This window comes from Oryctolagus cuniculus, chromosome 6 (genome assembly GCF_964237555.1).
Source record: "Oryctolagus cuniculus chromosome 6, mOryCun1.1, whole genome shotgun sequence".
NCBI lineage: Eukaryota > Metazoa > Chordata > Mammalia > Lagomorpha > Leporidae > Oryctolagus > Oryctolagus cuniculus.
The window spans coordinates 4328283-4355218 of record NC_091437.1 but is presented as its reverse complement, the minus strand read 5'-3'; the positions used below and the strand labels follow the sequence as shown (position 1 = coordinate 4355218).

General features: G+C 48.3%; 1 protein-coding gene and 1 pseudogene across 1 annotated transcript in view; both read left to right on the top strand.

Annotated features, from left to right (window-relative positions):
* Window positions 1–204: 204 nt before the first annotated feature.
* Window positions 205–26936, top strand: part of MCC (MCC regulator of WNT signaling pathway) — a 446323-nt gene continuing 419591 nt past the window's right edge. The window contains exon 1 of the mRNA XM_017337630.3: window positions 205–348. Coding sequence (XP_017193119.3) covers window positions 212–348 — 137 coding nt within the window. The 5' untranslated portion in view covers window positions 205–211. The remainder of the gene's footprint in view (window positions 349–26936) is intronic.
* On the top strand, window positions 25501–25648 carry LOC127487807 (U2 spliceosomal RNA; annotated as a pseudogene).

The following is a 26936-nucleotide window of genomic DNA, read 5'->3' as shown; positions in this document are numbered from 1 at the left end:
CATTCGCGGAGAGGGGCCGGCCGCCCCGCGTCCAGGGAGACGCGCGCGGGCCCGGAGTGGGCGCCCGTGCCAGGCGCGGCGCCGCACCGACCCCGCACGCCGCGGACAGAGCCGCCGGGGCCGGACCCCCGGAGAGGCGGAGCCCCCGGCGGCGGCGCGGCCACTGGGCATGCTCGGCCCGCAGGTTGGCGGCCGCCGCGCGGGGCCGCGCATGATGGCGGCGGCGGCGGGGAGCGCGGGCAGCGGCGGCAGCGGCGGCGGCAGCGACACGTCCAGCACCGGCGAGGAGGAGCGCGTGCGGCTCCTCTTCCAGACGTGCGACGGCGATGGCGACGGCTACATCAGCAGGTAGGGGCAGGGGCCGCCCCCCGCCCGTGCGCCCCAACTTCGCGCAAGTTGCCCCAGAGCGCGGGGCGGCACCGCGTGCGGCCGGGGGCTGCTCGGTGCGCTCGCGGCTGCAGGTTTCCTCCGCGCTGGCTTTGTTTCGGGGGACGTCCCGGGGCGCGCCCGCCTGCGCGGCGGGCGACGGCGTCGGTGGGAACTTCGCTGGGGCGGGCGTGCGGGTGCCGGGAGCCCCAGGCGGCCGCTCCGGGTGGAGGGCGACGCCGAGACCCCCGGCTCCGCTCGCCCCCCGCCACTTCCTCCTGCCCGAGTGCGCGTCCCTGTCCGGCGCACGGACTCCTAGGAGACCCCGGCCGCATTGGTCTGCTGGGGTGGACGAGGCCGCCCGAGCCCGGTGCAGCAGGTGCCCCTGAGGCGCCCGTGATCTCTGCCCCCAGTCCGGGGCTGCCTCCTGGTCTCCAGGTGATCGCCCGAACACTTCTGAAGACTGGAAAAAAAGTTTCCTGGGGACCCTTCTTAGCTGCAGTTGGTTATCTTTTGAAATTTCCTTGAGGGCCGGCGCCGCGGCTCACTAGGCTAATCCTCCGCCTAGCGGCGCCGGCACACCGGGTTCTAGTCCCGGTCGGGGCGCCGGATTCTGTCCCGGTTGCCCCTCTTCCAGGCCAGCCCTCTGCTGTGGCCAGGGAGTGCAGTGGAGGATGGCCCAGGTGCTTGTGCTTGGGCCCTGCACCCCATGGGAGACCAGGAAAAAGCTCCTGGCTCCTGCCATCGGATCAGCGCGGTGCGCCGGCCGCAGCGCGCCAGCCGCGGCGGCCATTGGAGGGTGAACCAACGGCAAAGGAAGACCTTTCTCTCTGTCTCTCTCTCTCACTGTCCACTCTGCCTGTCAAAAAAAAAAAAAAAAAAGAAATTTCCTTGAGAAACACGAGGGAGACATTAAAAAATTATGGAATAATTCTGCTCTGAAATGAAAATAGTGTGTAATTCTGATTGGTCCTACGCGGATTTTTATCTGGACGTCTTTTCCTATTTTGATTCTGGGATTTAAAAAAAAAATCCCTTGTGTGGTTTACTTCGTTGTTGTTTGCCTAGGTAAAGGCTGTGATCTCATTTAGTCCACAGCCAGGTTTAGTTTCTCAGGGGCAGGAGTGGGTAAGGAACACTCCCGGCTGCCTGTCCGCTTGCTCCTCTGTGGGGGCTGTGTCATTGCAGCCACACTTTCTGTGTGGATACAGCATTCTCCGTGATGGCTGCCCGTGTCCTGTGTGGTTCCAGTGTCTGGAGGTGAGACGTGGTAAGAAGGTGCGTGTGTGTGAAGAAGGGCTTCTGGGGAGCCGTGCGCAGTCATGGACCCGAAGCTGAGCTTGGGTGGTGGTAGCCCTGGCAGTCTGAATGGCGGAACTCCCGCGTAGGAGAGTGGGGGGACAGCCTCACTGAGCGGGAGCCTGCCTGGAGGGGTGTTTGTGTGGCAAGGACAGTTTTGCCTGGAGTCCAGATTTTCTTGGCAGAGCTTGGGGGCTGGGGTTAATGAAGGTAACAGGTGCTGCCTCTTCTGGTTCATCTTTCCTTACCATTCTGGAGTGGCCAGTAGGCTTGCGGTGGAAGGTGACTTTTGTCTGAAACCTGAAACATGGACTTCCTGCATTTAACCTTAACATTTCCTCTAAATCCTTTGAAAGATGTTAAGTTTAAGCTCACTGTAGCAGCTGTGTCCGTTAGGGCTCCGGTTTGCTGTGCATCACAGAAGCTAACCACAGGCGAGTAAGATTGGCTTTGTCGGCTGGCAGGAGCCTGGCGTGGGCTGAGCAGGCTGGGCACAGCTCCACGGTGGTGTCAGTGTCCAGCTTCCTCCCTTCTCTCCCCCATCACTGCTCACATAACAGCACGTGCAGGTTCCGTGGTTGTCTCACAGTCCAAAGACTGCTCAGCTCCAGCCTCATCTTCCAGTTCTAGGGGAGCAGACGTAGAGGGAAGCGGAAATGAGTTGAACCTGCTCGTGAGAGCAGAGCCTTCGGATCCCTCGATTGACGTTGTAGTGGTCAGCTACATCGTGTGTCCACCCCTACCTGCAGTGGAGTTGCAGCAAGTGTGTAATTCAGACGAGGCATGTTGGCTCCTTAGCAAAGACTGAGTTCTGGAACTGACAGCAGGACACAGATACTGGTGAGCAAGTAGCAATCAGTACCTCAATAAAACCCACATTTACCTGGGTGGCGTCTTGTCCTCAGCCTAGCCTCCATTCTAAACAGGAAAGGGCTCACAATCTCATGTTTGGAAGGCAGACCGGAGGGAAACGTGGGGAGGGGCAGGCTCTGTGTCTTCAGTACTCTCTTGGCCTAGGCTTCCCTGCCAGACAAAAAAGGCGTGGACTAACTGGAGATTCTTGGCGTCGCTGCTTCTGCCAGAGAATCCCAGGCTGTGAAGGGAGCCAGGATCATCCCCACCAGTAGCTGAGGTGCGGCAGAAAATGCCCCAGGGATGGCGCGCAGTGCCGGGGACAGCAACAGGCTGTCCTGGGGCATCTCACCAACCCTACAATGACTTCACCCCATATTTTATGGTCTTGAATTTTTTTTAGACCCTGCATATCATGTTTTAGAAGGTGACGGAGATTGCTGTTTGTTGAAATTATTTGCCCTTTGAACTTCTAAAGCTTTCGATTTTTAACCTTCTGTGTAGGAAACTGCTTATCTTGAGTAGGTGTTTGACAGACATCTAAAACCACCACTGAGGTTCCTACCTGGTCCCCAGGTCTCAGCTCAAACATGATTGATGTTTCAAGGGCACTTCCTGACCACTACACCAAGGGGTTCTTCCTGTGCCACCGTCCTCCTCCATGGCAACACCTGTTGCTCGCTTTCAAGGACACTTGGCACGACTGTCAGTTGCATTTCTGTGTGCTCCTCTGCCTGTGTGTTGTCTCTCTCACATCAGATGGAGGCTTTATGAGGGTGCAATCATGTCTATTGTGTTAAACTAGTTCACACATTACCATCATAGTGTCTGCTATATAGGTCACAGTCAGTACACTTTGATGAATAAATGTCCAAAAATGAAGAGTGGTATATTCACGTATATTGAAAAATCTTCCAAGCATTTCTGTTTCTTTTTTTTTTTTTTTGAAGATTTATTTATTCATTTGAGAGGCAGAGTTACAGAGAGGCAGAGGCAGAGGCAGAGAGAGAGGTCTACCATCTGCTGGTTCACTCCCCAGATGGCCACATTGGATCCGAAGCCAGGAGCCAGGAGCTTCTTCTGGGTTTCCCACACAGGTGCAGGGGCTCAAGGATTTGGGCCATCTTCCACTGCTTTCCCAGGCCATAACAGAGAGCTGGTTTGGAAGTGGAGCAGCCAGGACTCAAACGGGCACCCATATGGGATTCCGACACTGCAGGCGGTGGCTTAACCCACTGTGTCACAGCACCGGCCCCCAAGTATTTCTGTTTCCAGATGTGTGCCACATTGGGGCTGGTGCTGCAGTGTAGTAGATAAAGCTGCCCACTGCTGTGCCAGCATCCCGTATTGGCACCAGTTGTAATCCCAGCTGCTCCACTTCAGATCTACCTCTCTGCTATGGCCTGGGAAAACAGTAGAAAGTGGCCCAAGTCCTTGGGCCCTGCACCCACATGGGAGTCCCACAAGAAGTTCCTGGCTCCTGGCTTTGGATGTGCCCAGCTCCAGCCATTGTGGCTGCTTGGGGAATGAACCAGCGGATGGAAGCCTTCTCTCTCTGTCTCTCTGTGCCTCTGCCTCTCTGTAACTCTGCCTTTCAGATAAATAAGTCAATCTTCAAAACAATGTGTGCCACATTTATGAAATACTTTTTAGGTGTACATATATTTTATTATATAATATTTTCCTTTAAAAATGATTTATTTTGGCATATATAAAGAATATGAAGTCAAAGTTTTGGAAAGTATAGAAATGTATAAAAATAAAATCAAGGCCAGCGCCGTGGCTCACTAGGCTAATCCTCCGCCTTGTGGCTCCGGCACACCGGGTTCTAGTCCCGGTCGGGGCGCCGGATTCTGTCCCGGTTGCCCTTCTTCCAGGCCAGCTCTCTGCTGTGGCCCGGGAGTGCAGTGGAGGATGGCCCAAGTACTTGGGCCCTGCACCCCATGGGAGACCAGGAAAAGCACCTGGCTCCTGGCTCCTGCCATCGGATCAGCGTGGTGCGCCAGCTGCAGCGCGCCGGCCATGGCGGCCATTGGAGGGTGAACCAACGGCAAAGGAAGACCTTTCTCTCTGTCTCTCTCTCTCACTGTCCACTCTGCCTGTCAAAAAAAAAAAAAAAATCAAAATCATCCATAATCCCGTAACCAAGTGGTATCATTTCTGTTTTCCTAGTGACTTAGCTGCATCGTTATCATCCCCTCATGCATTACAAATGGAAGAACATTCAGTGTTCACGGAAGGAAAGCCTGACGTTGTTTAGAAGTCAGTTCCCCCCACATTGAACTGTAGTTCAGTGCAGTCCTGCTCACAGAGTCCTAGCTGCTGTGTTTTGAAGAAGTTGATCAGCTGACCCGCAAATTTATATGGAAGCTCACGGGACCCAGAACAGTCAAAAAGAACAGAGTTGGAGGATCCTCATTTCCAATTTCAAACATGCTCGGACAACAGCAGTCGAGACAGAAATGCTGGTTGAGGACAGACATACAGATCAGGGGACTGGAAGTGGGAGTCCAGAAATAAACCCATATGGACACCAGCTGATTTTTTGTTGAAAGACCTCTCTATATGACTACTACAGAATGTTATCTTTTTTTTTTTTTTTTTTTTTTTTTTGGACAGGCAGAGTTAGGGAGGGGGAGAGAGAGAGAGAGAGAGAGAGAGAGAGAGAAAGGTCTTCATTCTGTTGGTTCATCCCCCAGATGGCTGCTATGGTTGGCGCGCTGCGCTGGTCCGAAACCAGGAGCTTCTTCCTGGTCTCTCATGCGGGTGCAGGGCCCAAGCACTTGGGCCATCCTCCACTGCCTTCCCGGGCCACAGCAGAGAGCTGGACTGGAAGAGGAGCAACCGGGACAGAATCCGGCACCCTGACCGGGACTAGAACCTGGGGTGCTGGCGCCGCAGGTGGAGGATTAGCCTAGTGAGCCGTGGCGCCGGCCTGTATCATGTTTTTTAAAGATGTATTTTATTTATTTGAAAGAGTTACGGGGGGACGGTGGTAGAGATCTTACACCTGCTGGTTCACTCCCCAAATGGCCATACTGCTCAGGGCTGGGCCAGGCTTTAGCCGGGAGCCAAGAGCTTCTTCCAGGTCTCCCATGAGGGTGCAGGGCCCAAGAACTTGGGTCATCCTCCGCTGCTTTTCCAGGCCATCAGCAGGGACCTGGATCAGAAGTAGAGCAGCCAGGACTTGAACCCATGCCCATATGGGATACTGGCATTGCAGGCAGCAGCTTAACCCACTACGCCACAATGCTGGCCCTCGTTACTTGATTTTTTTTTTTTTTTTTTGACAGGCAGAGTGGACAGTGAGAGAGAGAGACAGAGAGAAAGGTCTTCCTTTGCTGTTGGTTCACCCTCCAATGGCCGCCGTGGCCAGCGCGCTGCGGCCGGCACACCGCGCTGATCTGATGGCAGGAGCCAGGTGCTTCTCCTGGTCTCCCATGGGATGCAGGGCCCAAGGACTTGGGCCATCCTCCACTGCACTCCCTGGCCACAGCAGAGAGCTGGCCTGGAAGAGGGGCAACCGGGACAGAATCCAGCGCCCCGACCGGGACTAGAACCCGGTGTGCCGGCGCTGCTAGGCGGAGGATTGGCCTAGTGAGCCGCGGCGCTGGCTGTTAATTGATTTTTGATAAGGGAACAACAACAACAAAAAGATGCCAAGATTAAGGAGGAAATGGGAAAAAATAGTATGCTCAACAAGCAGTTCTGGAACACTTGGCTAGTCACATGTAGAAGAGTGAAATAGAATACTTTCCTCACACCATATGGAAAAGTTAACTTGAAATGGGTCAAAAACTTAAATGTAGGGACTAAAATTTAAAATTGTTAAATTTGTAGAAGGGCTAAATCTTTAAAATCTTGAATTAGGGCCGGCACCCCACCCGGGACTAAGACCCCAGGTACCGGCGCTGCAGGTGAAGGATTAGCCTAGTGAGCTGTGGCACCGGCCTATACATTTACTTTTAAAATGATGACGAGAGAGTAGGAAGTGTACAGAGCTGCAAATGGACCGTGAGTGGCAGACGAGGGCAGCTGCTGTGGCACAGTGCGGCACCCACATCCCATGTCAGAGCGCCTTGTTTGAATCCCACCTCGGCGTCCAATCCAGCTCCCTGCTACTGTGCACCCTAGGAGGCAGCAGATGATCACTGAAGTACTTGGGTCACTGCCGCCCCTCTAGGAGACCCAGAATGAGTTCCTGGCCCCTGACTTCAGCCTGGCTCAGGCATGGCTGCTGAAGGCATTTGAGGAGTGAACTAGTAGATGGAAAAATCTTTGTGTTTGTGTGCATCTGCCTTACAATAAATGAAAATAAATGTGAAGATGTATTTATTTGAAAGGCAGAGTTACAGAGAGAGAAAGAGAGTGAGAGAGAGATCTATCATCCACTGGTTCACTCCTCAAATGAGAGCAACAGCTGGGGCTGAGCCTAGCTGAAACCAGAAGCTTCATCAGGGTCTCCCACATGATTGCAGGGGCCCAAGGACTTGGGCCATCCTCCACTGGTTTTCCCAGGCACGTTTGCAGGGAGCTGGACTGGAAGTAGAGCAGCCTGAACTTAAACTGGTGCCCATGTGGGATGCTGGTACTGCAGGCTGCAGCTTAACCTGCTACGCCACAATGCCAGCCCCATGTAAGAAGTTTTTTTTAAGATTTATTTGAAAGTCAGAGTTACACAGAGAGAGGAGAGGAGGAGAGAGAGAGAGTGAGAGAGAGACAGCTTCCATCTGCTGGTTCATTGCCCAGCTGCAGTGGCCACTGGGGGCTGAACCAACGGAAAAAGGAAGACCTTTCTCTCTGTCTCTCTCTCTCTCTCACTGTCCACTCTGCCTGTCAAAAAAAAAAAATTCATGTCCAAATTCAAGATTTTTTATATATATATATATTTTTTTTTTTTTGACAGACAGAGTGGACAGTGAGAGAGAGAGACAGAGAGAAATGTCTTCCTTTGCCGTTGGTTCACCCTCCAATGGCTGCCGCAGCTGGCGCACCGTGCTGATCCGAAGGCAGGAGCCAGGTGCTTCTCCTGGTCTCCCATGGGGTGCAGGGCCCAAGCACTTGGGCCATCCTCCACTGCACTCCCTGGCCACAGCAGAGAGCTGGCCTGGAAGAGGGGCAACCGGGACAGAATCCAGCGCCCTGACCGGGACTAGAACCCGGTGTGCCAGCGCCGCAAGGTGGAGGATTAGCCTAGTGAGCCACAGTGCCGGCCTGGACATGAAATTTAAAATTTAAATTTAAAAATGTTGCATTTCTTAAATTTATTTATTTGAAAGGCAGAGTGACAGAGAGAAAGAGAAGGGAGATTGATCTTCCATATGCTGAGTTACTTCCCAAATGTCTGCAATGGCTGAAGCTGGACCACACTGAAGCTATGATCCTGGAGTTACATCTGAGTCTCCCACATTGGTGGCAGGGACCCAAATACTTGGATCATCATCTGCTGCCTTCCCAGGCATATAAGCAGCAAGCTGAATTGGAAATGGAGTTGCTGGAACTCAAACTGGCAATAGCAATAATGGTGCCAGCACCCAAAAGGGCAGCTTACGCTGCTGCTTTAGGAGCTTGGCTTTGACATCACATATGTAGGAATGCACTGGGACTGGCATTGTGACACAGCGGGATAAGCCGTCACGTGGGATGCCTGCATCTGATACCAGCGTGCCAGTTAGTTCCTGTCTCCTGCTACAGCTTCCTGCTAAGGCACCCTGAGGCAGCAGGCAGTGGCCCATGTACTTGGATTCCTGCTGCCCACAAGGGAGACCAGATGGAGTTCTGTTTCCTGGCTTTAGCCTGGCCTAGCCCTGGCTGTTATAGGCATTTGGAGACAGAACCAGAAGATGGAAGCTCGCTCGCGCGCTCTCTCTCTCTCTCTCTCTCTGTTACTCTGCTTTTCAAGATAAATACATAAATAAACCCCATCTTCTCCTTCCCTCCTTCTGCAACTGCCTTTCAAATATATAAATTAATCTTTAAAAAAATGGGGCCAATGTTATGGCACAGCAGACTGCTGCCACTTGGTGAAGCCAGCATTCCATATCTGAGTGCTGGTTCAAATCTTGTTTCTCTGCTTCCAGTCCTGTTCTCTGCTGATGCACATAGGGACAGCAGAAGATGTCCCAAATACTTGGGCCCCTGCTACCCATGCGGGAGACTAGAATGGAGTTCCTGCCTCCTGATCCAGGACTGTTTTGGAGTGAATGGAAGTAGATAGATACTCTCTCTCTCCCCTTCTCCTTCAACACCCCCCCCCCGCCCGCCCCATTTCTTTCCTATTGCTTTGCCTTTCAAGTAAGTAAATAAGCCATCAGTAAAGGGTGAGCTAACTGTGTTTCCTAGGGTAGATATTGTGTGTAGTGGTTTGGGTGGTTGCTTGGGTACCTGCATCCATTAATACCCCGATATCACAGTAGTACTGGTTCAAGTTCCGGCTGCTCTGCTTCTGAACCAGCTTCCTGTTCATGCATCCTGGGAGGCAGCAGATGATGGCCGCCACCACCCACAGGGGAGACCCAGGTGGTGTTCTGAACTACTATCTTGGGCCTGGCCCTGCCCTGGTGGTTGCAGGCACTTGGGGAATGAGCCAGTACTCACTCTATTGCTCTTGCCCTGTCACTCTGCCTTTCAAGTAGATGAAAATAAATACACATTTTAAAAAAGTAAACTGCTTACCAACATTTTGCTTAGTCTTTAAACAACTCAAGAGCAGGTTTTCAGGTTTAGTGGAGAATATGGTAGGTGTTAACTGAAGGACTACAAGTTTATGTTTTCAGTGTATTCTGCTATTCTTCCACTGCTCGGTGTTAGCAGGAATCTGACTTCGGGAGGCAAAAGAGAAAGACCATCATTTTCTACAGGGCTGGAGGAGCCACTTGAACAGAGGTGGATGGAATGTAGAGACTGACCTCTGGCTTCCCCGTAACATGAGGACAAAGCCTGCAACGTGCCTCTGTTTGGAAGCAGTAACTCTGGAACACAACTTCTTAGAGAGAGCCTTTGGACAGATTCAAAGGGTAACATAACCGAAACCCAACTTCAAAGAAATGGACCGGTCCTGAGAGCCTCAGAACAACCATGACACTGCAGTGTCACTCAGCAAAGTGTCGTCTGAACCTGTGCCGGGAAGGGAAAAGCCAATAAAGTCCTAAGGAGGCCATGAAGCAGTTAGCCAACAAAGTCACGGGAAAGAGGATCCTATTTTGGTTTTGAATGAGATTTTTTAGAAGATCCTGCATGGCTCCCCTTGAGGTAGCTCAAGAGAGACAGCACAGCCCTGCTGAGGGTTGGTGGTGCTGTGGGGAGGAGTTTAGAAGGGGCCCCTGTGCATGGTGGGGCCCAGAAGAACTAACTTCATCCTGACCACCAGTCTCAAAACCAGCCCATTGCGTGTGTATTTCAGCAAGCTTTGCCCCTGATCAAGATTTATTTTCATAACCCAAAAACATTTCCTGTGGCTCTTCCTGGTCAGTCTCCACCTGGATCCCAGTGCTCTGAAATCACTGGTCTGTTTTCTGTCTCCCTAGATGAAGTTCGTCTTTTAGTATTTCACATAAAACCAGTCATGCCTCATGTCTTTCTTTGCGGCTAGCTTTTTTTTGGGCAGCCTCGTACTTGTGAGGTTCGTGTGTTCTGTTACATCTCTCAGCACTTCCTTTCTTTGTATTACTGACTAAGCAGCTGTGTGATGGTACCACAGTTTGTTTATCCATTTCTGTCTTGGTCAGCATTTGGATTGTATCTGGCTTGAAGTGGTTAGGAGTAAAAGTGCTGTGAACACTTGTGTGCAAGTACAACAGCTGCCTGCCTTTTGGGATGCAGGATTTTCTGAGCTAAGACAGAGCTAGCATACTGAGTGCTCACTAGGTATTCATGTGGCCTTGGTGATACTCAGAGTAGCCTTGGAACAAAGGGGAAAGAAGTGGACAATCCCGGCAAAGCAAACAGCGGGAGCGAAAGTATGGCAGAAAGGCGGCTCTGTGAGTCTGGTGGGACATCGCTCACTTGGAGGAACATGGCACCACTTTACGAAGCCTCAGATTCTTCTTATATAAAGATGCTTGAAGCCTTAAGTGTCCAAACCTCAGTCATTTGTCTGCAGTCTTTATGCTGTCCTTATCTCTGATCCCGATCTCTCCGGTGAAGGTAGACAGCTGTTTGCAGGGACAGCGTACTTGGCTTCTCAGACTTACTGGAACAGACCTAAATTCATGAATCCCCCCCGCCCCGCATCATGGTCCTCCCTCTGTTTTTCCCACTACAGGAAATGGCTGCTCCCCTGCTAGGGGGTTACGTAAAAATGTGAAATCATCCTATATTCTTCTCTTTTCAAACATCCAATCCAGCAGCCGTCCTATCAATTCTTTAAGAGTCCGTCAGTTTCTGACTCTTTCTCAACATGTTACTGTAATAGGCTTGATTCTGCCGTTGTCCTTGCTGCTTTCCGTACACCCAGGCCCATGCGTACAGCAGCTGGGGGAGCTGTTGCAGTGCCTGTCAGACCAGGTTGTTCCTCCACAGTGTAATGGAATGGGCACTGGATTAGTCAGGAAAGTTAGCTTCATGCCAGACTCTGCAGCTAATTAACCGGGTGGCTTGCTCTGCACACTGTGTCTTAGTTTTCTCAACAAAAAATGGAGTGTTACTATATTTCTCACCTCTGAACTTCCATTTGAACATATGAAGCACATTCAATAATAACTGTTGTAAAATCCTTGTCTGCTGAGTCCATCATCTCTGTCAATTCTGGGTCCATTTCTGTGGATTGATTGTTCTCCTGCTGGTGGTACCTAAGTGTACTTCTTTGTATGCTTGGTATTTTACTTGTTACGTACTGGTTATTGTGTTGTCTTCCTTTACTGTGTTCTGACTTACTATTGAGTTTAGATCTTTTTTAAAATAAAAAAAAAAATCTGTTGGAGTTGGTGTGGTGGTATAGTGGATTCAGTCATCGACTGCAATGCCAGCATCCCATATGGGCACTGGTAAGATTCCCAGCTACCTGATAATGTGCCTGGGAAAACAGTGGAAGACGGCCTAAGTCCTGGGCCCCTGCACACATGCGGAAGACCCAGAAGGAGCTCCTGACTCCCGGCTTCATCCTGGCACAGCCCTGGCTGTTGAAGCCATTTGTGGAATGAACCAGTGGGAGGACAATCTCTTGCTTACTGTAACTTCTTCTCTCTGTAACTCTGCCTTTGAAATAAAATATGTAAATTTTAAGAAAATTGTTTTTGGAAAGGCAGAAGTTATGGGGCAGGAGAAGACAAAGAGATCTTTGATCTGCTGGTTCAGTCCCCAAATAGCTGCAACAGCTAGGACTGGGCTGGGCCAAAGCCAGGAGCTTCATCTGATCTCTCATGTGGGTGCAGGGGCCCAACAACCTGGGCCATCTTCCACTGCCTTCCATGGTGCATTAGCAGGGAGCTGGATCAGAAGTGGAGCAGCCAGGACTCGAATCAGCACTCGTGTGGGATGCCGATGTTGCAGGCAGCAGCTTAATCCACTGCACCACAACACCAGCCCCAGTTCAGCTCTTCTGGGGGTCTTGCCTTTAAGCTTTGCTTGGCAGGACCAGGGCAGCTCTTAGTCTAAGACTGATTTAACTTCTGCAGATCTCTTGAGCTCACTCACCTTCTCTTGCTCTTTGTCTTGCTCTCTTTCTCTGTCTCTCAGGCATTCTTTCTTCTTCCCTATATACCATAAATTCCTTTTTAAAAATTAACTTCTTTAGAAGACAGAGACAGAAGGAGAAACAGGAAGATATAGAGAGAGACAACAGCCAGGGCTGGGACAGACTGAAGCCAGAGGCCTGGAGCTCCATCCAGGTCTCCCATGTGGATGGCAGGGACCCAGGTAGTTAGGCCATTAACCACCACCTTCCCGTTAGCAGGAAGTTGAGTTGGAAACAGAGCAGCCAGTACTGGAATTGGTACTTGTGTATGGGATGTCAGTCACTGGCCCTGCATGACAAATTCTACCTGCTTCCCCTTCCTGGCTCTGTGTTGTTTATCTGCTCAGTTCAGTGAAACCAGCAGGTGTGGTTTGGACTCCTGGTGCTGTCCTGTTGTGTGGCCTGTGGGTGGCCTCCCGGCAGGGAGTTGGTATAACTGTAGGCTCCCGGGCTAGCTTCCCTTTCTTCATGGGTCAGTCTTGTGCCACCTGTTACCTAATGTCTGAAAAACAGTGTTTCACACATTGTGTCTGCTTTTCTGGTTGTTTTGGGTGGGAGGGTAATTTCAGCCTCGGTGGGTCTGTCCTGACTCCTGCCCTGAAGTCCTGCTTTGTCTCTGCTGAGTGTTCCAAGGCCACCCTGCCTGTTTGGAAGCAGCTTCTTTATTAAGCTTGTGACTGCTTTTTAAAAGTAACACCTGCAACAGCACCTCTGCCAGCTTACTGTCTTTTAGCTAGTACCTACAGTAGAGATAAACATGTGTTTAATACCCATTATAGCTGAGTGCTTGCTGTGTGTGTCTGTGTGAAGCACGTGCTTTATAAACTGAATCCCATTTGTTACTCACAAGCTTCTTTGAGAGAATTTCTGTTACAGTTTAAAGATGAGCAAACAGGCTCGGAGATACTGTGAGTTGCTCAGGATTCCGCAGTTAGTAAGACTTAAGCTTAAACTTAGGTCTCTTGTTCTCAAATGAGGATCTTGGCTGCGTCTGGGTGCTGCTTTCATATGCAGCTAGGTTCTGTTTCCATGGCTGTGCTGAGACGTAATCTGCAAGCCATACACCCCACCCATTTAGAGCAGTGGCTTTGAGGCTATTCAGTTATGCAGTCGTCACAGTCACTTTTCTAGTAGTTTCCTCACCTCAGAAAGAGCGCAGTAGCAGTTATCTCCCGTTTCCTGCCGTATCCCCAGCCCGAGTGCACCACTAACCCTCTGTCTCTCTAGAGGCTCTTATGGGAATTTCACATCAGTGGAATCGTATGGTCTGTGGCTCTTTTTTTAAATTATGTTTTATTATTGTATGCAAGAAGACCTTGCCTACCAAAGAACACAAGGACTTAGGACTTACTCTAAAGTTTCATAGTTTTAGTTCTTAACACTTAAGTCTGGGAGCTATTTTGAATTTATTTGTTTTTCTTTTTAAAGATTTATCTGGAAGAGTTAGAGAGAAGGAGATACAGAGAGAGCTTCCATCTGCTGTTTCACTCTCCAAATGGCTGCAGTGGCCTGGGCTGGGGCAGACTGAAGCCAGGAGCTTCATCCAGGTCTCCCACGTGGGTGCAGGGCCCAAGCACTCGGGCCACCTTCTGCTGCTTTCTCAGGCACATTAGCAAGCAGCTGGATCAGAAGTGGAGCAGCTGGAACTCAACCTGGTGCCCACATGGGAATGCCAGTGTCATGGGTGCCGACTTAACCTGCTGTGCCCCAGTTTTTAATTTCTATGCACAATGTGAAGAAGGGATCTGTCTTCTTTCTTTGTGAATACACAGTTGACGGCAACCACTTGCTGAAAAAACCAATCCTTTCTCATTTTCTTTACACCGTTGTCAAAAATCAATCTTTATATGCCTATAAGGGCTTATTTCTGAACTCCCAGTTATTTTCCATTGATTTCTATTCCTGTTTGCTGTGGTTTGTCCTCCTAGGGTTCATGTGCTGGTGGCTTGGTTTCCCATGTGGTGGTATTTAGAGGTGGTGAAACCTTTGAGAGGTGAGACCTTCTACAGGTGGTTAAGTCACAGGGGCGTTCCCCCTTGGAAGAGACTAGAACAGGTTGTCATCAAAGACTCAGCTGAGCCCTGGATCTTTTTGGCTCCCTGTCTGGAATGTGCTCTTCTTCCTCTAACATATTCTACCCCATGCTGCCTGCGTGTTGTCATGTAGCCAAGGGAACCCTCACCAGAGGCTGAACATTTGGGAGTGCTCCATGTGGGTCTTTCAGTCTCCGAAATTGGGAGCTAAACAAAAAGCACCCAGCCTCATGTATTTTGCTAGAGCAACGGGAAATGGACTTACGTACTGTACTTACATAACTGTTTTCAGTGTCTTTGTTACTGTTGCTTTGCTGTAAATTTTGAAATTGAAAAGTGAATTGTCCAGCTCAGTTCTTCTAAGATTTCTAGGTTACTCTTGGTCTCTTGAATAGCCGTGGAATTTTAGCACTCGCATTTCAGTCCCTTCCAAAAAGGAAGCTGGGGGGCCGGTGCTGTGGTACAGTGGGTTCAGCAACCCCTTGCAACTCTGCCATCCCACATTGGAGTGACAGTTTGCAGCCTGACTGCTCTGCTTCTGATCCAGCTTCTTGCTAGTGCTCCTGGGAAAGCAGCAGAAGATGGCCCAGGTACTTGGGCCTGGCCACCCATGTAATAGACCAGTATGGTATTCCTGGCTCCTGGCTTTGGCCTGGCCTGGCTCCAGCCTTGCTGTTGTGGCCATTTGGGGAGTGAGCCAGCAGATGGAAGATTTATCTTTAATTCTCTATCTCTTCTTCTGTCTCTGTCAAATAAAAATTAAAAAAAAATCCTTTTTAAAAGAGGCAACTGAGGTTTTTTTTTTTTTAAAGAAAGCTTTTATTTAATAAATATAAATTTTGTAGGTATAGCTTTTGGAATATAGCTGTTCTTCCCTCCATACCCACCCTGCTGACCGACCTCCTTAGTCCCTTTCCCATCCTATTCTTCATTAAGATTCATTTTTAATTATCTTTATACACAGAAGATCAACTCTGTACTAAGTAAAGATTTCAACAGTTTGCACCCACACAGACACACAAAGTATAAAGTACTGTTTGAAGACAAGTTTTACTGTTAATTCTCATAGTACAACACATTAAGGAACAGAATTCCTACATGGGGAGCAAGTGCACAGTGACGCCTGTTAAATTGTTGATTTAACAATTGACACTCTTATTTATGACCTCAGTGGTCACCCGAAGCTCTTCTCATGAGCTGCCAAGGCTATGGAAGCCTTTTGGGTCCACAAACTCCATCATTATTTAGACAGGGCCATAAGCAAAGTAGAAGTTCTCTTTTCCTTTTTTTATTTTTATTTTTTTTGACAGGCAGAGTGGACAGTGAGAGAGAGAGAGACAGAGAGAAAGGTCTTCCTTTGCCGTTGGTTCACCCTCCAATGGCCGCCCCGGCAGGCGTACTGCGGCCGGCACACCGTACTGATCCAAAGGCAGGAGCCAGGTGCTTCTCCTGGTCTCCCATGGGGTGCAGGTCCCAAGCACTTGGGCCATCCTCTACTGCACTCTCGGGCCACAGCAGAGAGCTGGCCTGGAAGAGGGGAAACCAGGACAGAATCCAGCGCCCTGACTGGGACTAGAACCTGGTGTGCCGGTGCCACAAGGTGGAGGATTAGCCTATTGAGCCGCGGTGCTGGCTGAAGTTCTCTCTTCCCTTCAGAGAAAGGTACTTCCTTCTTTGATGTCCCTTTCTTTCCACCAAGATCTCAACTCACAGAAATTTTTCATTTAGGTCATTTTTTGCTACAGTGTCTTGGCTTTGCACGCCCGAGAAACTCTCATGGACTTTTTAGCTGAATCCGAATGCCTTAAGGGCTGATTCTGAGGCCAGAGTGCTGTTTAGGACATCTGCCATTCTATGAGTCTGCTGTGTATCCCACTTCCCATGTTGGATCGTTCTTTTCTTTTTAATTCTATCAATTATTACTAGCAGACACTGGTCTTATTTATGTGATCCCTTTGACACTTAATCCTATCTTTATGATCAGTTATGAACTTAAACTGATCACTTTAACTAGTAAGATGGCATTGGTACCTGCCAACTTAATGGGATTTGGATTCCCACGGCAAGTTTTTAGCTTTACCCTTAGGGATAAGTCTGAGGGAGCATGGGCCGAACTGTATATCTCCTCCCTCTCTTATTCCTACTCTTATTTTTAACAGGGATCAATTTTCAGTTAACTTTAAACACCTAAGAATAATTCTGTGTTAATTAAAGAGTTCAACCAATGGTATTAAGTAGAAAAAGAAAATATTAAAAATAATAAAATAGTAAGCTGTTCCTCGATAGTCAGGACAAGGGCTGATTAAGTCATTGCTTCTCATAATGTCAGTTTCACTTCTACAAGTTTCCTTTTAGGTGCTCAGTTAGTTGTCACAGATCAGGGAGAACATATGATATTTGTCTCTTTGGGACTGGCTTATTTCACTAAGTATGTTTTCCAGATTCCTCCATTTTGTTGCAAATGACTGGATTTCATTTTTTTTTTTTTTTACCGCTGTGTAGTTTTCCATAGAGTACATGTCCCATAATTTCTTTATCCAGTGTTCTGTTGATGGGCATTTAGGTTGATTCTATGTCATAGCTATTGTGAATGGAGCTGCAGTAAACATGTAAGCGTAGATAGCTCTTTTATTTGCCGATTTAATTTCCCTGGGGTAAATTCCAAGGAGTGGGATGGCTGGGTCATATGGTAGGACTATATTCAGATTTCTGAGGTATCTCCAAACTGTCTTCCATAGTGGCTTTACCAGTTTGCATTCCCACCAACAGTAATTAGGGTACCTTTTCCCCTACATCCTCGCCAGAGTTTGTTGTTTGTTGATTTCTGTATGAAATCCATTCTAGGCAGGGTGAGGTGAAACTTCATTGTGGTTTTGTTTTGATTTGTATTTCCCTGATGGCTAGTGAGCCTCAACATTTTTTCATGTGTCAGTTGGCTGTTTGGATTTCCTCTTTTAAAAAATATCTGCTTAAGTCCCTGGCCCATATCTTAACTGGGTTGTTTGTTTTGTTGTTGTGGAGTTTCTTAATCTCTCTGTAGATTCTGGTTATTTATCCTTTATCAGTTGCATAGTTTGAAAATAATTTCTCCCATTCTGTTGGTTGCCCCTTCATTTTCCTGACTGTTTCTTTTACTGTACAGAAACTTCTTAATTTGATGTAATCCTAGTTGTTAATTTTGGCGTTGACCGCCTGTGCCTCTGGGGTCTTTTCCAAGAACTCTTTGCCTGTGCCAATATTTTGCAGGGTTTCTCTGATGTTTACTCTAATAATTTGATGTTGTTGGGTCATAGATTTAGATCTTTAATCCATGTTGAGTGGATTTTTGTGTAAGGTATAAGGAAGGGGTCTTGCTTCATGCTTCTATACATGGAAATCCAGTTTTCCCAGCACCATTTGTTGAATAGACTGTCCTTGCTCCAGGAATTGGTTTTAGCTCCTTGATGAAATATAAGTTGGTTGTAGATGTTTGGATTAATTTCTAGTGTTTTTATTCTGTTCCATTGGTCTGTCCATCTGTTTCTGTACCAGTACCAGGCTGTTTGGATTATAATTGCCTCATAATATATCTTGAAATCTGGTATTGTGATGCCTCTATATTTTGGATTCAATTTTGTTGATTTCTTCTCTAATTTTAATTATTTCTAATTTTAATTATTTCTTTTTCTCCTGTTAGTTTTGAGTTTAGTTTGCTGTTGTTTTTCTAGATCCTTGAGGTGCATTGAAAGCTCATTTATTTGGTGCCTTTCCAATTTCTTGATGTAGGCACCAATTGCTGTAAACTTTCCTCTTAACACTGCTTTTGCTATATCCCATAAGTTTTGATATGTTGTGCTGTTATTCTCATTTACTTCCAGAAAGTTTTTGATTTCTCTTTTGATTTCTTCTGTGACCCATTGTTCATTCAGGAGCATGTTGTTCAGTTCCATGTGTTTGCATGTGCTCTAGAGATTCCTGAGTTGCTGATTTCCAGCTTCATTCCACTGTGGTCTGAGAAGCTGCATGGTATGATTCAATTCTTTTGAATTTGCTGAGACTTGCTTTATGGCCTAGTATGTGGTCAATCCTAGAGAAAGTTCCATGCACTGCTGAGCACAATGTGTGTTCTGTAACTTTAGGATGAAAACTTCTGTAGATATCTGTTAGGTCCATTTGGTCTATAGTGTCAATTAAGTCTGTTGTTTCCTTATTGATTTTCTGTCTGGTTGATCTGTCCATGGCTGAAAGTGGAGTATTGAAGTCCCCCAGTACCAGTAGTATTATATTGGAGTCTAAGTCTCCCTTTAAATCCCTTAACATTTGTTTCAAATAGCCAACTGCCATGTAATTAGGTGCATATGTGTTTATAATAGTTACATCTTCCTGTTGAATTGATCCCTTAATCATTATATAGTGCCCTTCTTTGTCGCTTTAAACAGCTTTTGTGTTAAAGTCTATTTTGTCTGGTATTAAGATGGCTCCACCAGCTCTTTGGTTTCAGTTGGCATGGAATATCTTTTTCCGTCCTTTCACTTGCAGTCTGGAAAGATGTGTTTCTTGTAAACAGCAAACAGATGGGTTTTGTTTTTTTAATCCATTTAGCCAGCCTTTGCCTTTTAACTGGAGAGTTGAGGCCATTTACATTCAATGTGACTGTGGATAAGTAATGACTTTGCCCTGTTATTTTTCCAAAGATATTTCTAATATATGCTTTGAACTTCCTGTGATCTTTCACTGGGAGATTTTCTTCCTTTACTTTCTTTCGTAGTGATGACCATGTTTCTGTGTGCAGCACATCCTTAAGTATCTTTTGCAGGGTTGGACAGGTGGTGACAAATTCTTTCTATTTCTTTTTGTTATGGAAGATCTTTATTTCGCCTTCATTCACAAATGAGAGCTTTGCAGGATATAGTACTCTGGGATGACAGTTTTTTTCTCTTAAGACTTCAACTATATCCCGCCATTCTCTCCTAGCCTGTAGGGTTTCTGATGAGAAGTCCACTGTGAATCTAAATGGAGATCCTCTGAAGTCATCTGGCATTTCTCTCATGTACATTTTAGAATCTTCTTTTTAGTTTCACTGTGGTGAGTTTGATTACAATGTGTTGTGGTGAGGATCTTTTTTTGTCATGTCTTCTGGGAGTTCTGTGTGCTTCCTGTATTGGATGTCTCTTTCTTTCTCCAAACCTGGGAAGTTTTCTGCTGTTGTTTCACTAAAAAGGCCTGCTGATCCTTTCTCTCTCTCCATGCCTCCAGGAACTCCCAGAACCCGTATGTTGGTTTCTTTTATAGTATCTTGTAGATTTCCAACAATGTTTTCTAGTTTTCTAATTTCCTTTTCTTACCTTTGGTTTGACTGTATACTTTCCTTTGTCTTCTAAGTCTGATATTCTCTCTTCTGCTTCAGCATTCTGTTTTGAAGGCTCTCCACTGCAGTTTTTATTTGTTCTATTGAATTCTTCATTTCATTTTGATTCCTCTTTAAGATCTCAATTTCATGAAAGAAATTTTCTTTCATGTCCTGCATGGATTTCAGTAGTTTGTGCGTTTGCTTTTGATTGCTTCTATGTAATTGTTTTTTTAAAAAATACATTTATTTATTTGACAGGTAGAGTTACAGACAGTGAGAGAGAAAAAGAGAGAGAGAGAGAAAGGTCTTCCATGTGATGGTTCACTCCCCAAATGGCCGCCATGGCTGATGCTACGCCAATCCGAAGCCAGGAGCCAGGTACTTATCCTGGTCTCCCATGGGGTGCAGGGCCCAAGCACCTGGGCCATCCTCCACTGCACTCCCTGGCCACAGCAGAGAGCTGGACTGGAAGAGGAGGGACTGAGTCTAGAACCCGGTGCCCATATGGGATGCCAGCACTGCAGGTAGAGGATTAACCTAGTGCACCATGGCACTGGCCCCTGATTGCCTCTCTGTAATCTTTTTTTTTTTTTTTTTTTTTTTGACAGGCAGAGTGGACAGTGAGAGAGAGACAGAGAGAAAGGTCTTCCTTTGCCGTTGGTTCACCCTCCAATGGCCGCTGTGGCCGGCGCACTGCAGCCGGTGCATCGCACTGATCCGAAGCCAGGAGCCAGGTGCCTCTTCCTGGTCTCCCATGCGGGTGCAGGGCCCAAGCACTTGGGCCATCCTCCACTGCACTCCCGGGCCACAGCAGAGAGCTGGACTGGAAGAGGAGGGACTGAGTCTAGAACCCGGTGCCCATATGGGATGCCAGCACTGCAGGTAGAGGATTAACCTAGTGCACCATGGCACTGGCCCCTGATTGCCTCTCTGTAATCTTTTTTTTTTTTTTTTTTTTTGACAGGCAGAGTGGACAGTGAGAGAGAGACAGAGAGAAAGGTCTTCCTTTGCCGTTGGTTCACCCTCCAATGGCCACCGTGGCCGGCGCACTGCAGCCGGTGCATCGCGCTGATCCGAAGCCAGGAGCCAGGTGCCTCTTCCTGGTCTCCCATGCGGGTGCAGGGCCCAAGTACTTGGGCCATCCTCCACTGCACTCCCGGGCCACAGCAGAGAGCTGGCCTGGAAGAGGGGCAACCAGGATGGAATTCGGCGCCCCAACTGGCACTAGAACCTGGTGTGCCGGTGCCACAAGGCCTGTTGAACCACGGCGCCGGCCGCCTCTGTGTAATCTTATGATCAGTTTTTTGAATTCCATTTCTTGCATTTCTTCTATCTCATCATCTTCACAATCTAGTGTTGAAGTGTTGTGTTCTTTTGGGGGCGTCATGTTGTCTTCCTTATTGTTTCCTGATTGGTGTGTGTGTTGTTCAGCATTTGTGGAGACACTTGTTGGTTTCTTTTTTTGTTTTGTTTTGTTTTTGTTTTTGTTTTTGCTGTGGCAGCTTTTATCGTAGTACTATGACTCTGTAGATAAGTGGAATGTCTGCTTTCAGTGAATCTCTGGAGGCTTGTAGTGGGCGTGGCCAGAGAGCTCTGTTCAGCTCTCCAGGGTTAAAATGGCATGCCTAAGGTGACACAACCAGGTTTGGCGTGGTAAATCTCTCTCTCTCTCTTTATAATCAGAAGGGAGGTTTATTCTGCTCAGCTGAGTGCCCCTCCTCAATGGAGACCAGTGCCTGAGCACTAGCTCCAGTGGGTATATTTGTCTTTGTCCCAAGGACCACACACAGGATCTGTGCATCCTCAGTGTAAGTTCAGCAGTGTCTCTCACGAGGGAACCAGGAACCCCTGAGTGTGTGGAGTCTCCCACCAAGACTGCTCACAGTCCCAGCCACACCGTGAGTCCTCCCACACACCCTCAGTTTTTCACATTCCCAGTACAGAAGCCTCCCACAGTCATAAGCTCCTAGGCCCCTGTTAGTTCTCCCCACCAGAGTCAGGAGTCTCCACTCAGCTGGTTACCGGGCACAGACACGAGCTGGCACAGCTGGTGCGTTTGTCCAAAGTGGCGCCTGCTCTATCGGCTTGTCATAGTACACCTTTGTTAAGTGATCAGGGCAGAGAAACATGTCTGTCCTGTCCTTTTTTTTTTTTTTTTTCCTATTATTTGGTTGGTATACTTTCCCCCATGGGGCTTGGAGCCTGGTTCCCTCTAGGTTCTTCCTGCACTTTTTTGTGGCTTGGGCTGCTGTGGTCTGTTCCCACCTCACTTTCCAGCTGGGTGCTTAGGCTCTCGGCTGTTGGAGTCCCGAGCCGTGGTCGCCCACACCCTCCATGTAGGTCCTCTCTGTCCCTCTAATTTTGGTAGTTTCCTCCCTAACTCTTCCCTGAGACTACACTCTCTCCACTTTTTTTTTTTAAATATCTTCTCCTGGGCTAGAACAGTAGCTCCCTCCCTACTCCGCCATCTTGGAACCACCATGATCTGAAGAAGGCCGGCTGAGGGTTTATGCGGGTCATGTTGTACCTGTGGATCAGTCTGCTGACATGTGTTTTCAGTAACCATGTTTTCAGGGTATTTTTGTTTTTTGCCTCCTATACGGAGGCTTTATTTTGAGTTAGCGTATTAGTGGAAGTCTAGAGAAATAATGGCTTATTTATAGATACCTTTATAATCTACAGCCACTCCATACATTATTTCATATAATCCTGCCAACAGGATTTAATATCCATACTTTAAGGTTAGGAACCAAGATAGCAGTTTCCTAAGGGCCTTTCCCACCATCCAGGCTGGCCGGCAAACACAAGAAGACAGTTTTCCCCTGACGCCTTAAAATTCTTTACCTTTTGCTTTCCCAGGCTCCGTGGTGAGGATGGCTTAGCAGGAGTCGGAGTGACATTTACAGTCTCCAGTCCCGCTGCAGACATTTGCATTCTCAGTGAAGTTGCAGGGGTCTCGGCTGGGGGTCCCTCTTGTTGTGTACATTCAGAGGCACCGAGTGTCAGCCCCTGAGAGGAAACCATATGGAGAGAAAGGGCATTTCCTTAGGGAGCAGTTAATTGTCAGCTTCTTATTGTCATTTCAAAATGTCAGTTTAAATATGTAAATGAGTCATTGAAATTCATGCCATTGATTATTGATGACTGACTGATGAGAAGGAAAGATGGGTAGGCAGAAGGACTCTCTGTACTCATTTATTAAATACTTGGATCCCTGTTGTCTACCAAAGTGAAAATATGCATGGAACAAACTTATCCATTAACCAGAAAGAATTCCAGTGTCTGATATGACAGTTGTTGGTTGATTTTGAGTGTGAAGTCTTGAGTTATGAAACTGTTGCTTAGAAAATTCTAGGTAGATGAGCTCTGTTTATTTTTTTTAAACATTCCAGTGTAGACAGTATTTGAAAGAATATTTCAGACGTGATGTTGCTGACAATGGGGCATGTATTCAACATTATCACGGTGTTGCAGGAGTGTTGTTAAGGGTCCTGGCAGGAGCATACGGTACCAGCTGCTCCAGTCTGTGTCTCATCTCCGAGAAATGCGGCAGATTCGTCTTTCTGCTGATTCTTTAGGAACCGAACAGCTCCTGTGTTGCTGCTGTTTGTGCTGCCGCTCTGTTGTAGCTTCTCTCTGCTGCATTCATCCGCACTTCTGCCTCTCTGCCGATTCATCGAGGAGCATTGCAGTCTTCGGTGTTACAGCTTCGCCTCTCCGCGGGTTCTTTGTCTTGTGACCAGAAAGAAGGAGGCAGATAAACAAGAGGGAAGATCCAGCAAAGGGGAGCCATTGGTTTATTTTTTATGTTAAGTATTTATTGATTGATTTTGAAAGCCAGAGTTACAGAGAGAGCCAGAGCAAGAGGGAGGGAGGGAGGTAGAGAGAGAGAGAGAGGGAGAGAGAGAGAGAGAGCGAGAGAGTTTCCGTGTGCTGCTTCACTCCTTAGATGGCCATGGTGGCCGGGATGAAACGAGGAGCCAAAACCCCATCTGGGTCTCCCACGTGGGTGGCAGGGCCCAAACACTTGGACTTTTGCTGCTTGTCCCAGGCAGTTGGCAGGGACCTGGATCAGAAGTGGAGCAGCCAGGACAAGAACTCATGCCCATATGGGATGCCGGCATCTCCAGCTGTGCCCTTACCTGCTATGCTATAGTGCTGGCCTGGGAAGGACATATATTGGAAGAAGCAGAGAAAGCTCTCTGGTAGCTGTGAGGGCCTGCTGTGGAGGGGCTGGCCGTGGCAAACTACTCAAGATGGCTGGGTTCAGCTTTTTATGCGGTTCTGAAGGCGGAAGTTTCACCTGATTGGTTGAGGTGTATGCTAATGAGGAATTCTGGGTGAGCCAATGGGGTACTGACATTGGGGTAGTCTGTTGTGTGCAGAAGTTCCTAGTGAAGCCCTTTCAGCAGATGGAACGTTCTCCCCCACTCAGCGTTTCTTCACGTTTCTTCCTCTCCCTTGCAGCCGCTATCAGTGGGAGCCATTGTCTAGGATACCTGTTGTATGTTGTTTAAAAAGCCAACATGGCCAAATTTGTGGTGAAGTGAAGGAAGTGAAAGAATAGATGCCGTGAACGGCAGTATTTTTGTAAATATATGGCTGCATTTCCTTTAAATGTCACTTTTATGTTTATTTACAAAAACCTGGCACTTGTGAGAAATGGTGAGCTTAGCAGAATCGTCCACATTGAGGGTTTTACATTTAGGGTCACACGTACCGTGGAGTCACAATCTGAATTTATTTCACAGGAATAAACAGGGTGAAAGTCAGTGTGGGGGCCCGGCGCTGTGGCGCAGTGGCGTAGCAGGTTAACTCCCTGACCTGAAGCACTGGCATCCCATATGGGCTCCAGTTTAAGACCTGGCTGCCTCCACTTCCAATCCAGCTCTCTGCTGTGGCCTGGGAAAGCAGTAAAAGATGGCCTAAGTCCTTGGGCCCCTGTACCTGCGTGGGAGACCTGGAAGAAGCTCCTGGCTCCTGGCTTCGGATCGGCGCAGCTCCGGCCGTTGCAGCCAAATGGGGAGTGAACCAGTGGATGGAAGACCTCTCTCTCTCTCTCTCTCTGCCTCTCCTCTCTCTGTGTAACTCTGACTTTCAAATAAATAATAAAATCTTTATTAAACAAAAAAGTCAGTGTGAGAATATTGTCAGGCAAGTGTCTTCTAAAAATGTACTGGCAGTTTTATAATTTTTTAAAAAAAGGATTTATTTATTTTATTTGAAAAGTAGAGTTACAGAGAGGCAGAGAGAGAGATCCTCTATCCACTGGTTCACTCCCCAAATGGCCGCAACGGCCGGAGTTGTGCCAATTGGGAGCTAGGAGCTTTCTCTGGGTCTCCCACACGGGTGCAGGGCCCAACTAAACTCTGGCCGAGGTCCACTTAGACTGGGTAAAACTCCTTCCTCTACCCCTATTATGAATCTGCTCTCTTCCCTGGAAGCCCCTGATGGATGCTTAGCTAACCGTTGGAGAGTCTCTATGGAAGGCCTCTCCTCTCCCCAACTTCCCTCCCCTACAGAACTCTGAGCTGTTCCTCCTCCTCCCGCTTTCCCTCTGCTCACTGAAATGCGCTCTCACTTACGGACCTGTGCAGACACACACCTACCCAAACCACACTCTGCCTCCCGACTATACTCCTGCTGTTCAACCTGGTGACTGGGTTTATCGAAAACAAAATGAGGCTGCTCTAAAACCAAAGTGGAGCGGGCCGTACCAGTGATACTGACTATCCCCACCACTGCCAAACTCAAAGGGCACCCTCCTTGGGTACATTTTACTTCATTAAAACTGGTAACATCTCCCTCTATAAGTCTACTCCCACAGGACCCACCCCTCCCAGGCTAACGCCTTAAGGAGAGGCATCTACAGGTAACTCTGCCTCATTCTGGCTGTTTCCACCGTGGGCGATGTCTCTAGTGTCTCCTTTTGTCCTCATAATCATAGTACTCCTATTTCTGCCATGTGTAATCAACTTACTCCAACCTGATATGTATTAAATGGGTTTTTGGAGCAGGGAGTTAGAATAGGAGCTTGCTCTATCCACTCCGCACATCGACCTGGTATTGCAGTACCTCCGGGATGGTGCTCCCCCTCGGGGGAATTAACAACAACAAAAAAGGTTCTTGCAGGAACGAATAACTGCTATATCTCAAGCCATCTTGCAGGAGCAACACAAGACTGCTGTTCTTTGTCAGTGAATCCGATCTCCAGTATAGACCCCCACTCAAGTCCTGGCTCTGTATCTATGCCCGTATCGGCAGGAAGCACCCAGAGAGAAATCAGCGCCCTTCTCCTTATCTATACTCAGAGTGATGGAACAAGGACAGAAGCCTCAGCCTTTCTTGCTCATTGCCCGAAAGATAAACACTGGAATGTACTCCTTGCCCTGAACCTCACGCGGGTCTCACACCCCATTGCCTTCCTACCCCACCCTGCGTTCTTTTCCAGGTTCCCAAGGCTCCGCCCAGTTCCAAGTTCGGCTTGATGTGAGTGGAGCCCGTGTTGTACCAGGACATTGGCAGTGTGCTCAAACAGGCCCGTGGTGGGCGGGGCCTGCTGACAGGCTTGCAGCTACAGGGGCCCGTGGTGGGCGGGGCCTGCTGACAGGCTTGCAGCTACAGGGGCCCGTGGTGGGCGGGGCCTGCTGACAGGCTTGCAGCTACAGGACTGTAGGGTGGTCAAACTGTAAATGTTCTGGACTGCACAGCTGGGTGCCTGGTCCCCTGCAAACCCTAATCAGGAGTCCCCTGTATCACCATCTTGGTGACACCTAAGGTTATTTTTCTGTAACACAGAACTGAACAGACAGCTCTCTTGAGCTCCTTCCGCCTGTTTCTTTCCAGTGAGTTTAGACTCCTGGGGGCGTTTAACTGAAGGCCCTCGCGATGAGGCACTGTGGCTGCTGTACCCTCTCCTCCCAGCATCCCTCTTGGCTCCGGCCTCGGGCTGCCCTGGTGTCAGCTCTCCCCAGCAGCTCCACCATGAGAGTCCTTCCTTCCCCGCCTGTCTGGCGAGCCCTGTCTCACTTTTTCCAGACTCAGTTTCCATGCCGCTCTTGCTCTGCAGACGGCTTTCCGACACGCACGCCTCCACCGCTCTGCTCACGCCTGGTTTCCTCGTTGGTCTTGTCTGCTCTTCCCAGCCTCCAGGCAGAGATCACGCTCTTCTTGTTTTTGTCTGTGTGACCTCAGCGCCAGTGGTTAGTAGACGTCTGCTCAGTATCAGACAGACATCCACTGTGTAGTTGTCATTTCAAATGCTTGAGAATTTTTAGAGAAAAGATTGTTCAGGTTTGTGTCTAATTTAGAAACAACTGAAGAATTTGTAGTTGAAAACACTTATTATATGTATTTTGCCTAATGTAACATTTCAGTGTGACAA